The sequence below is a fragment of the Pinus tabuliformis genome, chromosome 1_2 (assembly GCF_031772625.1).
Source record: "Pinus tabuliformis cultivar Carrire ecotype Pingquan chromosome 1_2, CPIR1, whole genome shotgun sequence".
NCBI classification, from domain to species: domain Eukaryota; kingdom Viridiplantae; phylum Streptophyta; class Pinopsida; order Pinales; family Pinaceae; genus Pinus; species Pinus tabuliformis.
In genome coordinates, this window is record NC_142298.1 from 2,834,573 (window position 1) to 2,850,877 (window position 16,305).

At 34.6% G+C, this 16,305-nt stretch overlaps 1 protein-coding gene across 2 annotated transcripts in view; it reads right to left on the reverse strand.

Moving 5' to 3' along the window:
- The window catches only part of LOC149204007 (glutamate--tRNA ligase, cytoplasmic-like), a 70,888-nt gene that overhangs the window by 28,299 nt on the left and 26,284 nt on the right, over nucleotides 1–16,305 (reverse strand). For both annotated transcript variants that reach the window (XM_089394599.1, XM_089394600.1), the window contains one exon: nucleotides 6,012–6,102. Coding sequence is in view for 1 of the 2 variants with exons in the window: in XM_089394600.1 (XP_089250726.1) it covers nucleotides 6,012–6,102 (91 nt within the window). In the remaining variant the exon portion in view is untranslated. The remainder of the gene's footprint in view (nucleotides 1–6,011; nucleotides 6,103–16,305) is intronic.

Sequence of the window (16,305 nt, forward strand, 5' to 3'; positions counted from 1 at the left end):
GCACCCTTCTATCCGATGAAGTGCCTTGAAGCACTACAATCAATAAGCCAGATTCCCAAAGAGTTTGAAGGAGAGGGCCAATACAAGGTAACGCTTCTTTATCTTATCAAAAACAACATTTGATTCTTCATACTCGGGGCTCCTTGCTTTCTTGAAGAGTCAGTCATTTCCTTGATGACCTGCATTACCTATCATTCCTCTGATCATTGAAGATGTCCCTGGAATGATTGTTATCATCATCAAGTGATGTGCCCCTACCATTCAGACACTCCTTTGCATAATGGCTGAACTTATTACAAACAAGGCATTTGCCTTTCCTTCCACCCTTAGATCCGAACTTCCCATTCAAGTGATCTTTAGGCAGGCCATCAGAAGCTTCCACTGCGCCATTTTGATAATATTCTCTGCTTCGATTTCATCCTTGGTGAATTTGACGAGGGATGAGGAATCCATTGATCCTTTTGTCCTTTCCCAACTATCTTTGGTGATTGCTCTTTCACTCTTGCTTGGGCTTTGTCTTCACCTCACCTCTGATACCATGTTAATTTTAGGTATGTTCTATGCTTAGAGAAATTTATTTCAATTTTCACAGTTAGCTCAATATTTAGCAATCACATCAACATTAAAGTAAATTGCAGATAGAACATAAACATAGATCGTGGAAGACAAGCCAAGACAAGAGGACACAAGATGTGGTTCTAGCCATGGATAAACCCTAATGTGGGGAAACCCTTGATCAATTCTTCTTATATGTTCTTCAATAGTTCAACAGAGAGAGAGAGAGAGTACATTTACAACAGAAGTCAACACTTTGACTTATCTAAATAAGAGCATAGATCATCTCTAAGAAGATGATACATGAGGTAGTTGAACTCAGTTGAAGACATGCTGCTTCAACTGATTCTCCAAGGTGACTCCATCACTTTGTTGCACCTATCATTGTGCTGCTCCTCATCATCATGCAGCACCTCACCGTGTTGCACCATGCAGCACCCATCATCACTATGCTGCATCTCATCATGGTTCACCAATCATGACTGTACCATGTACTTGTTGCACCAAGTATCATTGTTGTCCCAAGTACTATTGTTGCACCTTGTTGCACCATGTACTTGTTGTCCCATGTGCCATTGTTGCACCTTGTTGTCACACTACTAGCATTGTTGTCCCACTGTTAGTGACATTTCCATTCCATGTTTGCCATACTGCTGTCCCAATTGTATTGTTGTTGTTCCAGTTGTATTGTTGTAGCATGCCATCATGCTATCATGTTGCCCATGCATCTTGTTGCACTATCATGCATTCAAACTTCATGGGTCACCTTGCTGTCACATTCCTAGCACAGTTTTCCCACTGTCAGTAACTACAGCTCCTATGATTGTTGGCACCACCATGCTTGTTGCTGACCCATTGTAACCTCATACTTACAGCGACCCAACATTGTTGTTGTCCCTACAACAACCCAACATACTTACCTTGCCTCAGCCCTCTAGCAAAGCTTCACGACCCTCCTTCCAATAATTCGGTCACCTGAAATGACCTTAAGACAGCCCTTCAAATGTTTGCCTTAGCCATGGCCTAGTCATGACATGAGGGTCCCTTTACTCAGCTGTCAACGTCCTTCTTGGCAAGCTGATCTAAGGCTGCAAAGACACCTTACTGCTGCCCTCCAACAGACCTTCAAGAATTCCTTCAAATCTGTCCTAAAACTAGAACTGTCTATCCACTAGCAAAAGCATCAAAACAATAGAATAGCCATATCTTTCTTATCAACAATCTGCTATCCTCCTTGTCCTTGAATTTTGTACCTTCTTCTTTAATCTCGGTCCTCTGGTTAGGGCTCACTCTAACCACTTTTACAGCCCTAAAACTTGGTCGTCAAGCTGCCAGGACTGCAGATTTTCTTCCCAAACAAATCCTCCCTAGTTGTTGTCCATTACACCACTTACAACCCTCCTGTTTAGCCTTTTGGTCCCTCAAACAACCAGCATTCTTGGCAAGCTGATCTAGGGCTTCGTAGGCCTACGCCTAGCGCATCATAGCCCTGCGTCTAAGGCATCATAGCCCAGCGTATAAGGCAACATATATCTTGTTGAGGTTTCCTCCATAGCTACGTTAGAATGACTGCGTTAGAGGTAAGGGCTCCTCTAGGTTAGCGTATCTACCATAGCTATGATTTGACTTCCATTAGGGCAGCGTAGAGGTCCCTTCCATGGCTGTGATCTAATCTCCATTAGGGCAGCGTAGAGCCTTTTCCTTTTCACTGCTACTAGGGCTTCATCCTCCTAGATTTCTCTTCCACTAAAACCCAAAACAAGTGGAGAGAAATCAAGACTGAAGTGTGTGTAAAATGACTCTCAAGTCATCTCCTTTTATACTAAAATGTTGAGCACATGTGGGTGTTATTTAGTTGTTGGCCAACCTTGACGAATTATCTTATAACACAAATAAATTCATAACTCCATGAATACTTATCGGAATTGGATGATCTTTAGATCAATCCTACACCTCTCGATGAGAGGGATCCAAGAAAAATATCAGTTGCCATAAATAAGATGACCGACGTGGATTTTGGCCCTAGTTGCCAATTTTAACAATCTGGCTTGCCAAACTGGAACTGCATTGATGCCCAGCTTGAGAATTTGAATGATCCTTACTCGAATCTTCAGATTTGCTGCATATCTGATCTCTAATAATACTATTGAAGCTCTGTGAGATTTATGGGTGAAATCTCCTCAAGGTGGGATGCGATTTCGTCCAACTCACAACAAGAAAATCAAGGGTTTTCATCAAGGGGCTTTTGAAAGTTGAGAACCTTGTTCCCAAACCTCTCCAATAAGAAAATTACTCAACTCCAAGATGTCCCAAATGATTTGGATTTTGCTTCCCCTCCTTTTATATACGAAATGGATCCCTCTCCATCCTTCTAGAAATATTTTATTTTATTATTTTACATCCATTCTAGAAGATTCTACCCCTTTATTTTATGTAAGTGACTTTTATTTGATTTTATTTAAGTCACTTTTACTCTTCTGGCCATTTTAAGCATTTTCCCCTTTTTTATTTAATTAGTGACTAATTAAAGTCACTTTCAATCTAGGAAAATGGTAAATCTGTGTCTACAAGCATATTTAATTAAGATATGTCAATAATAACCTTGTTTTACTGAAATTGTCCAAATGCAGCAGAACCAAGAATAAATTGTGCGGAATCAACCCTGATGATCAATTATGCCAAGAAAAATTTGTCGAACCCCATAAGACTCCTCAAAAATCCTTCGGCCCCACTGATAACGAAATCTCGCTCCCATGACCAACTTGTCCCCAACCCTAGAAACCCATCCTAGCCACATCATAAGGGAAACTAAAAAAGGGGACATTACAGAGTGACAGTTACTTCATGGAGCATCAATGAGATATACTTAGAATGGATGGTTGTCTGGGGGTATTCAAGGGAATTCTACCATCAATCTGAGGATGTGACAACCTAATGGAGCAATAAGGATACTTGTTTAGGTGAAATTCTACTTTTTATGTGAGGATACATGAGGGTGATGGCAACTTGACGGTTGGTTCCAAACATGTTTGAGGAGGAGAGAGGCAACAAATAATTTGTTTGTCACAGTTCTTCTTTTTTGTAAAAGTTTGAGTTCATGTTTAAGGGGATGATTATGTGTTAGGAGTCTCGAGTTCATTTTTAAGGGGTTTATTATGTGTTAAAAGTGTATGTATGGTGGCATGACGAGAGGGTTATTGGAATAATGAGAACACATAAATATATGCATAGGCATGTTGCAACATGCAAAATATTACATTATGTGACTAAACTATAAAACGTGAAGGTTAAAACTTAGGTGGTTAAACCACCATACCCTCCTAGGGATGCTATAAAAATGAGAGATGTCAAACGCATACATTGAGTGCGAGAGATTTGAGGCATCAACACTAATGCAGCAACATTTTTGTACTCTCTCCACTTCAGTTGCTTATTGAATGTGAATGCAAAACCTTAAAATAACAAATGACCGCATCGTATTAACCTAGGGTTCCAATAGCTAACCATGGATATCTTTATGGCACTTCAATTATAACTTATCATAGTCTAATCTATGTTCTTGATAAAATGTATATGGCATTGTTACTAGTATTACTAGTATCATAATTAAAAAAAATTATGTGGTTCATAGACCTTGGAGATTGGTGACCACTACGTCCACAAAATATTTGTACCAAGCAAATCCACCTGAAAGGATCACTTCCTGTCAACTGAACCACGAAGCCTGACCCCGAGAGTGTCGAGAGAGTTGAACCCATGACCTCTCAATAGCAAAGATGCCTTAACAATGGGGACATGACCAATTGAGCTAACCCTCGGGGATACTAATATCATAATAATATTTTCAAGTGCTCTTGCTTTCAAATGATGGGCTGCAAAGCTATTATAGCAAAATCAAGGGGGAAATTTTTTGTTGTGGTGAAGTATAGAATCCAAAATATTTGAGCCATCACTGATGTGAATCATTTTGTTTTGGTTTGTTGTATGTATCAGTTTTGGGTTGAAGTGTATCATTTCCTTGTGGAAACAATGAGAAAAAAAGGTTCAGATGCATCTCAACTGCAGTGGCTAGAATTCCAGATAAAAACAACCTTCTTGAGTTTTTGGCTGATAAGGATAAACAGGCAGATTGTAAACTGGAAACAAGATATTACAGCATTGATCTTGAAGTGATGTGGAGCTAGGTGAACATTTTATAGATGCAATTACTCAGGCTAAGAGAGCAACTGATAGAGAGAACTATTTTTCCTCACCTGAACAAAATGAAAATCCTCAAATTTGTTGAGAATAAGTAGAAGAAGGTGTATGTTAGATGTATAATAGTATGATTGAGGCTTCTCATGCAAGAGACAAAAAAGGTAATAGATTTGGGTGCTGCTTCACTTCTTAACTTTCCAGAACTCCAAGAGAAAGCCAATTTACAACTCTACCTCACTTAAAAACCTATTTAAGGTACAATCTGCAATGCAACAACTCTCTATTAAAGCAGAGAAACATGCTAATGTTGCCCCACAAAAACAGATAAAGAGGAAACCAAGAAATTTCCAGGAGTTTCCTACAGCAAAAGGAAGTAAAGTAACAGGCCATTCTGCTGGAAACAATGGTAAGGCTAATGGCTTGTATGATGCAAAGTTCACAAATTTTGAGAAGCTAGGTTATGTTGTATTACAGACCAAGCCAGAGGTGAAAGATGCTAATACTGGGTCTCCTCATTCTCCTACACAGTTATTTGGAGATCCAAAAGAATGGTCAGGGGAGATTGAATATTTATACAAGGGAAGGAAAAAGAAGAAATTTGTTTCAGAATATGTTGAGCTGTCTCATAATGAAATAAGTAACAACCATTAGGGGCACAAATTGTCTAAGTTTGGAGATCACAATACATATATGCTAAACAGGAGCCTTGACACGCATTTATTTAGGATAGAGATATTTTTCTGAATTAGGAAGCACGTTTCCAGATAATAACAAGCACAGCCCGAGGTTTTGCATATTTGCATCAACATTCTCGTGTACTTATTATACACAGATATCAGATCTGGTAACATATTTCTGGATGAAAATCTCTGACCTAACATAGCATATTTCGGACTAGTGAAATTTTTCCAGAAGACCAAGCCATCTTCCAACTAGGGTTAAAGGAATAGTTGGGTATATGGCTCCAGAATACACTGTGCATGGGCTCTTGACGCAAAAGGGTTGGAAAACTTGAAGGAGCTACAAATTTCTCAAATTTGTGTTGCTTTAACGTATCTCAACATAAATTCATGCTGTATAATTGATCTTGGATGCAAAAAGCTTGAAGGACTTCAAAATTTAAAGATTTTGAAAATGGCCTATAAAAATATTACACATGCTGGCCTAGTGCATCTTAAAGGTTTGACATACTTGGAGAACTTAAATTTGGATTTCTGTAGAGTTGGAGATGAGGAAATGGAATGTTTGAAAGGGCTTACCTCTCTGAAGAACTTGGATTTGTCAGATTCTGAAGTTGGCAGCAATGGACTCCAGCATTTGGCAGGCTTACAAAATTTGGAAAGTTTGAACCTGTCATTCACCCAAAAAACTTATATTGGCTTGCAAAGGCTATTTGGATTGACAGCGCTTAAATCTCTAAATCTGGATGCACAACAAGTTATAGACAGTCGATAGTCTGCTCTTACAAGTCTTCATTGGCTTGACACATCTGGATCTTTTGGAGCCCGTATTACAGATTATGGCACAAGCTGTGAAAGATACTTCAAGAAGCTCTAGTCATCGGAGCTATGTGGTGGAAGTATTACACATGCAGGAGTCAAGAATATCATATCTCTCTACCACCACTTGTTATAATTACACAGCTCAACGAAAGTAAAGAAGCCCTAAACCCTACCTGGGTTCTCATTCTCCTCTGCAGTAATCATTCACATTCACATTTGAGTACCACATGTAACCATCCTAATATCAATTAAATACCTAGGGTTTGATTGTTAATGGGACCATGGCACTGTGTATATATTTGGTGATTCCGTGTGCCTAGCTTCATAGTAAGTGGGCCAAGTGCACCTAGCCAACATCGCAAATGTGAAGGTATACGCATATCAAGTGTTATGTTGAAGTTAATATTTTTTATTTTGCTCAGACTTAATATAACAGATTTTATATTAGTTAGTTAAATATAGTTTTAGTTATTAAGTAATTAGAAATTAGTTACAAACTTATAATTGAAACAGTTACCCCAAAAAATGTATAAAAATAATGAAGAACCAGGGAGAATGGTATGGAAGTTTTGGCTGGTTAGCACTATTTTTGCATCAGGAAATCTATGAAGCCTGTAAGACATTTTCATTAACCAAAAAGATTCCAATTCTTGATATATTTATAGTCTGTTTCCTTCTTCTGTTGTTATGTTTTCTTTGCATCACTCTGTGCATTCTTAACAGTACTCTAAAATCTGAATGATTTTTGTGCCCAGAAATACGTAAAGTCGTCTATGGACAGAGTTTAATTTGTGTAAGTAGACAGACCTACAAAAATACAGTCCTAAACATAAGCATACAGCATGGCCAGAATCTATTGCAACCCTTGGAATAAGAAAAGGGTAGACCTAAGTGAGCATTCTTATGAGGGTCGAGAACTATAAGACAAAGCCTATGCCTTCGCTTTAACAACTCCAAGTCAATTAAAAAAAATGTAACAGAATAATTTTTGAAATGCTTATCTCAGGCCAAGTTTAAGCTCACAAGATGATCTGTCCTAAACAAAATCCAACTATCCTCAAGAGGTCCCAACCTTTGCCTTAGAAAGGTCGAGTAATTTTAGAAAGAAAGATTATTTGAGATGTTATGTTATTGGAAGGCATTTGGTCTCCTTTTATAGTTTTTTATTAGACTTATTAAGGGCTTCTCAATATAAACGTTACAAAGCCTATGCCTTCGCTTTAACAACTCCAAGTCAATTAAAAAAAGATAACAGAATAATTTTTGAAATGCTTACCTCAGGCCGAGTTTAAGCTCACAAGATGATCTGTCCTAAGCAAAATCCAACTATCCTCAAGAGGTCCGAACCTTTGCCTCAGAAGTTCCTCAGAAAATTTCGCTGCCTCAGAAAGGTCGAGTAATTTTAGAAAGAAAGATTAGTTGAGATGTTATGTTATTGGAAGGTATTTGGTCTCCTTTTATGGTTTTTTATTAGATTTATTAATGGCTTCTCAATATAAACGTTGAAGTAGACTAGTGTGTAAAAAATACTTTTAAAATTATTCATTCAACTAAATTCTATATTATCTTAAGCCCTAAGCAAACCCTTATGATAACAAATTAGATGTTAAATATGTTTTGGAAGGCATTAGGTTTGTTTTAATCTAAGTTACAGCATTCGGATTCGTTTTTTTGAAAATTCGCTAATTTTTTGAGTTTTTTTGAAAATTCGCTAGTTTTTTTAAATCCAGGATTAGGATACGGCAAAAATATTAAAAAATATAATAAAATTAATAATAGACACAATATATATATTTTTAATATATTTTTGACTTAGACATATCAAAATGTTAAATGCGGTTTTTTTTAAATTATATTAAGCACTATTATAGAGTGAGACCTGCAAATTGTTTGATAACTTTAAGAACCTTTTACTAACAGAAATCCAAGCAATTTCAAAAATATAATGGCTATCATAATTTTATAAAGATATAATGGCTATCATAATTTTATAAAATATATAAAGTTGAAATTATAAATTTGAAAAATGTGATTAAGGTATTCTCTACACTTCTAAAAGTTTTGTAGTAGAATTCCTCTGCTTATGTATTCAAAGTTGACATCGATAGGAATATAATATATATGCATTATATTTGCATGAAAAAAAAAATACTATAAGTAAAATTCACTCAATTTTTGTAAATAAAATTATATATTCATATATTTTTATATATATTAAAGCTAAATCATTTTCATACGTTTTTTATTTTACCATATATTCAAGTTAATTTTTAATTATCTCTTCAAATTAACAAATTGTTGTTTTTTAAGTTTGCATTCATAAAAAACCATCGTTAGTTTACACTCACACACCTATATTTTAAGATTATTAAGACAAAACTAAATTTAAAATTATATATATATATATATATATATATATATATATATATATTGTATAAATTTTATATATCATTTTAAATTTTAAGTTAATTAATAAAAATTAGAAGAAAAAAAAAATATGTTAAAATTCCAGTCTATAAGTCAAAACTAAATTAAAAATAATAAGCAATATAATTTAAAAAATACGTACCTATATTTTAAGATTAATAAGACAAAACTAAATTTATATATATATATATATATATATATATATATATAAATTTGTATAAATTTTATATATCATTTTAAATTTTAAATTAATTAATAAAAATCAAAAAGAAAAAAATATATATATATGTTAAAATTCCGATCTATAAGTCAAAACTAAATCTAGGTCTCTTTTGATTACATTTTGTTCGAAAATGGCCGCCAACGACATTGCTTCCCCCCTGGCTTCCCTCCATTCGAATCTTGCGCCACTAGATGTCTTTCGAGTTTTAAGTTTTTAACTCAACAGCCATTTCATGTCGGACTGACTTGTCTCCGAAACTTAGCTTTTCTGCATCGTTTCCATCAACCGATGGATTTTGCAGCATGGTGCAAATCTGTAATTTTGGACGGAAAATTGATGTTATCTAAATTAAAAGTAATAAGCAATAGAATTTTAAAAATACATATAAGAGCACAAAAATGGCAATATTCGAGAGAATATAAAGTCTTCCACTGTCCCTCAGAGGTTACTCTATCAATGAATCACTCGGTTTTTTTGTCTGCTGTCGTTCGCTCTCCGCAGACACCACGAATGTCTACAAAGTAAAAGCGACATGGAAAAAAACTTAGAAATCCGGGAAAGTGAAGAGGGCCTTTAAGAAATTTTAGCATTAATAAATGTGTTGACTTGACTTGTTTAATTAGGATCACCAATCAATCACACCTGTTGTCTTATACCAGTGAACTCATTATATTCGGGATTGTTTTATCAAAAGTACTGTTACATCCCTTTAAGCATAATTGTTTGAAGCAATTATGTTCTTGTTCTGACTTCTTGAATTCAAACATGCTCAGGTATTCAAACCTCTCACCCTTTAAGTTTTGAGTCTGTAGATATTCAAGGCATAGTCTACCGGTTATAGAGAATAACTCTGAACTTCAAGATTCATTTGTATGAAAAGCCTGCTTCCTAACAAATTCTGTTAAAAGAAAACTTAGATGCCTGGGCAGTAATCTCCTCAACGAGGATTTATCTCCATAAGCCACATCACAAAGCATCAACGAAGAACATTAATAAAATAGGATGTTTATATTCTCACATCACAAAGCATCAACAAAGAACATTAATAAAATAGGATGTTTATATTCTCTACACTTCTATGTAATGTCCCCAATTAAATTAATTTTGCTAAAATGAATTTATATTTTTGCAATTGGGGGTTGGGAAATATTTTGGCATGTAAACTTACGAAAAGTAGGTGGGAATCCCCACTTAATTTTTGGAGAGATGGAGGTCACCAACATTAGAGAAAAATGAAAGATTAAAATGGTAGTGGGATGTGGGGCCACTCAAAAAAGGGGAATTCAAACCCCTTAGGAAAATTGAATTGCTAAGGGAAGGAGGTTGAAATATTGGATGGAGGGAACCACATGAGGAGGCAAGAAATATAAATAGCAAGAGCATAGAAGTTATTGGGGTCTTTTGTTCACTCATCTATTTACTTTGTTGCTCAAGTTGTTTAGCTGGGTCACTAGTGTTGCTTAGCATAGAGTTCTCCAAGGGGAGAATTCACCCTTCTTTCGGTGGACTTAGAGTGCCACCCTAGGAAGCAAAGCTATTGCTAATTTGGTGAGAGGGTTGTGGAGTATTGCAGCACATTTCAGGAGATTCCTTCAACCAATTCGTACTCCAAGGAGGACGCAGTAGGGAATCGTACCACTCATTTCAGCTAGCTTCCAAGGGTGTTTTTGCGGAGAAAATCAACGAAGTTGCTTGAGGGAGAGCTCAACATTTGTGGAAATTTTTGGAGCTGGAAATGACTACTATTGAAGGGAATGAAATTATCTTCCTAGGGCCTGTGCAAGGGGTCATTGGACAGCGTTTTTGGGGGGTTGGGTTCAGTAACAGTTATCTTGTGTCGGGATTTGATGTAAAACCTCTCCCCTACATCTTGGAAAATTTCCTAGACCATTCCTATTGCAGATTGAGAATAAATAAGGAGAGAGTTTGCAGTAGATAGAGCCATAGAGCCACTGGGGACGCGGTCTCTAGTTCTACTGAGGGTGTAGCACCAATTTTGGGTAATTCCAAGAGGTCATAATTAGCTCAAAACATTTTTAGGTTTGGACAGTCAGGGGTCAAGGAGTTGACTCCTAATTTTGCAGAATTTTTGGGGAAGTTTGGGTGCTCCAAATAGCAGAATTATCTGGCAACCAATGGGGAGGAGAGAGCTGAAATTTTGGGTCTCAGATGGTCAGTAGAATTTACCAAAACCCCTTTTGCGTTTTTCTGAGTTTTTGACAAGGATCTCAAAAATAATTTGGAAAAATTTTCTAGGCAGATTTGAGGGGTCAAACAAGGCTCCCAACTTGGCCAACAATGTGCTTCTTCAAGGGCCTGCGCAGTCATTTTTTGGGGAGCTTTCTGCATCATTTGGGCAGTTGATATTCATCCACCTAGGACTTGTAGCTTGCTCTAAGCAAGCCCAAGTGCGCTCACTCCAATCTATTTTGTATTGCTTCAGCTATATAATAAAATTGGCCCATTTTGGCGTGTTTCTGACTCATTTTGGTTCTTTGATATGTGTACATTTCTATTGTGTTGAATTTGTTGCATTTGCTTGATTATCACTGTTAATTTTCATTAGGAACATTACATTCTATTGCTTATTGAATGTCTGTGCAAACCCTTAAAATATCAGGAGATCACATTGTATTCCCTAATCCATTACATGTTCTAGTAACCTAATATATGTTCTTGATAACGTATTTGGCATTGTTATTAGTAATTATTAATATTACTTGTATTTTTGAATAATCTTGCTTTCAAATGATGGGCTGCAAGCCAATGTAGCAGAATAAAGTGAAAAAAAGTTTTGTTGCAGTGAAGTATGGAGTCCAAATTATTTGAGATGTTATTAACATGGATGAATGTTTGAAGAAGCTTGAAAAGGCTCGAAAGCAAATTGAGATGCCCATTTTCACCTATAAAAGAGAATAAAAGGGAAGGTGTACCCTTCTAAGGTATGCACTTCCAAAAGCAAAGATGAAAGATCAACAGCAGTTGAAATTTAGAAAGATGCAATAAGAATTGAAGGATGTTGTATAGTAGTGGCCAAGAATTTCAATGAATGGAAGGATGACAAGATTGAGAATAAATATTGTCGAAAGGAGAAGTATCCAAATCCAAATATGATAATAAAGGTTGTAAATATACCATCAGGTGAAAGGAGAAGTATCCAAATCCAAATATGATGGTAAGGGTTGTAAATATACCATCAAGTGGAGGATAAAGACCAAAGAAAACATTCAGACGTTTGTTATAAAAGATGAGAAAAAGTTTAGATTGGTGGAGTTTGTTCTCCTTGCGATCAGTGGAAAGCTACTGAAATTGATGAAGGATACAAAACCCTAACTCCCGCAGAGATGAAACGAAAATTTTCTTGTCAAAAGAAAATGCTCCAAAAACCAACACGGTGGAAACTTCCAATCAAGATTTTAGCGTGATGGGGATCACCTCCACCCATGAATTCTATCGCAAGTTGGATTTCTGGCAACAAAGTAGATTAAATTGTACAAAGATTGAAGCCTGGTTTCCAACCTAGTATATCTATTCTATATGTTTCAAGCGAATCCACTATGAAGAAAGCAACCACTACTACTTTAATATAAAACCATCTCAAACAAGAGATACGGGAATGCATTTACTCCTAAAATTACCACATGTGTCGTCGCTTTGCAAACCCATAAGGTCTTTCACATACATTTGGAAATATCATAAAGTACCATAGTGCTTAAACCTAAACTCATTCCACGGAGGATGAATGTCCTGCTTATAGGTCAGTAAGCCTTAACTTTCAACCATTAAAACCTACTATAGAAGAGAATGGTCGATAACTGCTATGGCTTAAACTATCAGAACTATGAAGCAGGAGGAGCTCGGACTACATTATACCAATGAGTGAGATATTATGTCAATTCAAAAATGAATTACCCAGCATAGAGCAGAATAGGGAAAACAGAACCATCAGAAGGGTAAGAAGTTCGAACTCTGTACCCTAAAGTAGGAGGGAATTCATAGAAAGAGGTCTAAGAAGCATTGCTAAAAGGCCAAACCAAACATAACCAGATAAACAACATCCTGAAAACAATTGAAAAATCAAATCTTGATAGACGCAGACACTCCGACCATTATTTCCTGATAGATAATCCAAATGGCGTACCTTGTAAACTAGTGTTTGTTGCCTCCTGCTTCCCTTGGCCTTAAGAGATCAATAGAGTAGAGGCCAGGACCCCTTTAAATTCTAAAACAAAAAAAATATTGGAGAGAATCGGGTTCATGAATTATAAATTGCTAATGTTCGAATTAGGTTGGAAGAGAATCAGGTTCATGAATTATAAATTGTTAATGTTCCGTTCGGTCTCTTTTTCACTTTCCTTGTTCAAATGGACAAACCAGAAGAAATTCGAATTTCTATCAAACATAGTACAAGTTCAATATAGTAAATGAGAAGTTAAATAAAATATGAAAAAAAAATAATAATTTATTATTCTCATTAATTATTATTTATTAAAATATCTAGAGTTGGTTACATCAACGTCAAAATAATCCATGAAAAATTATAATTAACTTTTTTGAGTCAACACTAACACGTGAAGAAGTCGATATGAGATTTTCTTTTAATTTTATATTAAATGTTTTTAAATTTATATTTTATATTTTAAAAACAATATGTTATAAATTTATTAGTCTTTCTTAAATATAAAAATATGCATTGTAAATAAGTTTAATAGCTGAAATATAAAAGTTCGAAAAAAAATAAGTTTTAGATTAAATATAAAAATTTTAAAATTAAAAGTGGTTAGTGTAATTAGTTTAGAAGGGTATTTGGGTTGGAGTAGGTTTAAAATTGTTTTGTTCGGTTAAGAGCTCGATTTTTTTTTGGACTTAAGAAAATAGGTTAACTGTCTAAGATCTAGAAGCATATGGTGTGAGTGAAATTCTCTCTCTTACGAACCACTTATGGGTAATTTTAGGTGGTGTGGGTTTTCTTTGAATAACAGTGTGGAGTATGCCTAAAATTATTTTACTTAGCTAAGAGCAGCTCAAAACCTAAGTATTTGGTGGGAGTGAAAGCATGCCCCCTTATGAACCACTAGCGAGTAATTGCATGTGTTGTGGGTTTTCCTTGAATAATGATGAGTCAGCAACTGTTGTCCCTCCTACTGGTTTTTATTATTCTTATTATTATCCAAAGTATTTGGTGGGAGTGAAAGCATGCCCCCTTATGAACCACTACGAGTCAACAATGGTTCTCCCTACTACTCGTTTTTATTATTCTTATTATTATCTAATTTTAAAGTCACGGCAAAACTAGACATCAAATATAGTTATGACAATTGAGTTTTGATGTATTTTCCTACTATTTAAAAAATATAATTTGAAAAGATAGGCAATCCAAATTAGAAATTTCAATTAAAAAACCATGAAAATTTAATTATGTTAATAAATAATGTAAGCACACCATTTTTAAGTAATTTCTTAAACTATAAGTTACTTTTCCAAATTATAGACACACTAACAATATGAGAAAAAAATTATAAAATTAAAAGAGAATAATAAAAATATTAAAAATTATAATAAATAAATTTCTTGATAAAATCATTAAAATAAAAATATAATTGGTCACGGAAAAATCAAAACATCACATGGCAAGTGAAAACATTTTTTTTCATTAATAAATAAAGTTTAATAACTTTTTTCCGACAATTTCATATTAAAAATTAAAAATTTTATTTATTAATTAAAAGTAAAGGTATTTTGGAATTTAATTTAATTTTTTTTTAATTAAAAATAAATTTATTTTGGAATTGAGTGTTTTTTATAATAAAAATAATAAATGATAAATAACAAAAAAAATTGAATAAATTGTTTTTTAAAATAATTTTATAAAAAATTATAGTGAAAATAAAAGTATTATGACTTGCAAATGAAAATTATATATTGTGTTTTACTAGGATTAATAAAATGATTTTATTAATTTATGAGATCTTGGATAGACAATGATAAGGTGATTTTTTAAGGTACTCCTTTATGTGAAGTTACTAGTTCAATTCCCTGTCGTGATCAAGGTGATATATTGGACATGATGAAGATGTAGTTACAAATCAAATAAATTAGACAAAACTTACAATGTATTTATTGATATCAATACTCTATTCTACAGTAAAATTATACAATTAGAATATATATCATTTCTCTCTTTCAAAACACATTGAATTGTAAAGTGGCAGAGAAATAGAGAATTAAAAGCAGACTTTTGTTCCTAACATAAGATAAAACAGAGTTAGAGGACACCAACTTGATAATAATTTTGGGAAATATATGGCTAATTACTTGCCTCCTTCCATCCCTGACATAGAAAATAATGCTTTTCCCCCTGAGAAAACAGGCGTGCAATTTCTTTCTAACTATTATTCAATGCTTCTCTTCAGTCTCTCTCATTTTTTTCTCAGAATCATTCAGACAAAAGCAAGAGAATTCTTAGATAATATCCATCTACCACTCTTTAGGTAGTTACTAACTGCCTCCACCTCATCAACAGGTGGAAAGTAGTTAAGTGCTCATTAATGAGCTCTTGTTTCCCACTTCTAAAGACAACTCCTTATCTTCTAGAAAAAATTAGTTTTCCAATATAATAACGTTGAAAATCAGCAAGAAAATCTAGTTTTGACTTTGCCTTGGTCAAACTTCTGTTTCAGCAGAATACTTGGAGGTATTTAACTGAGATGACATGGTTCTTGTCACTCAGTTAACTCAATAAATTCGAGTTGGAGACACTTGAGCTCAGTTCTACATGATTGACTGCTAATTTGTAGCAATCTATTTCAGTTAATTTGAATTGTTGTCAGTTTAACTAGTTCTAACTATCAAAAGAACTAGTGGAGTTCAAGTTGTTGATGTGTAAGTTCAACCACACTCAGTGATCAACCAATTAATTGATCAATTTGCCAAAAATAATGGTTGCATGCAGAGAATTTGAGTTACCCAGTTGAGATGGAGATTCCAAGGTAGTGTACTATCAGTTGTAGCATATTCCCATGTGCACAGGTGGTGCATGCAGTTAGAGATTGAACTAAGGCTATTGCATAATATATTGGTGTGAATTTCCTAAAAAGATAGGGGAAATTTCCCAAGGGAATAGCTCAAGGAAATAGGAGCTTTGCAAGGCTTGAAATTGACTAAGTGTTGGGTCAGGTTCAGTCAATCAGGCAAAGGGATAGACTATACAGTTACAGGGTTTTCTCAAGCTTGAGCTAGCATTGTATTTATTATCTATTCCCTTATTAATGCAACATATATAGTAATGGGTTTTAAGCACTTTCTTTCCCCTAGATAAATCTTTGTACATGTGTAATGTTTCCTTTTTCATGTCTATGATTCTTTTTTTAGATGGTGAATTAACTTCCGCATATCAATAGA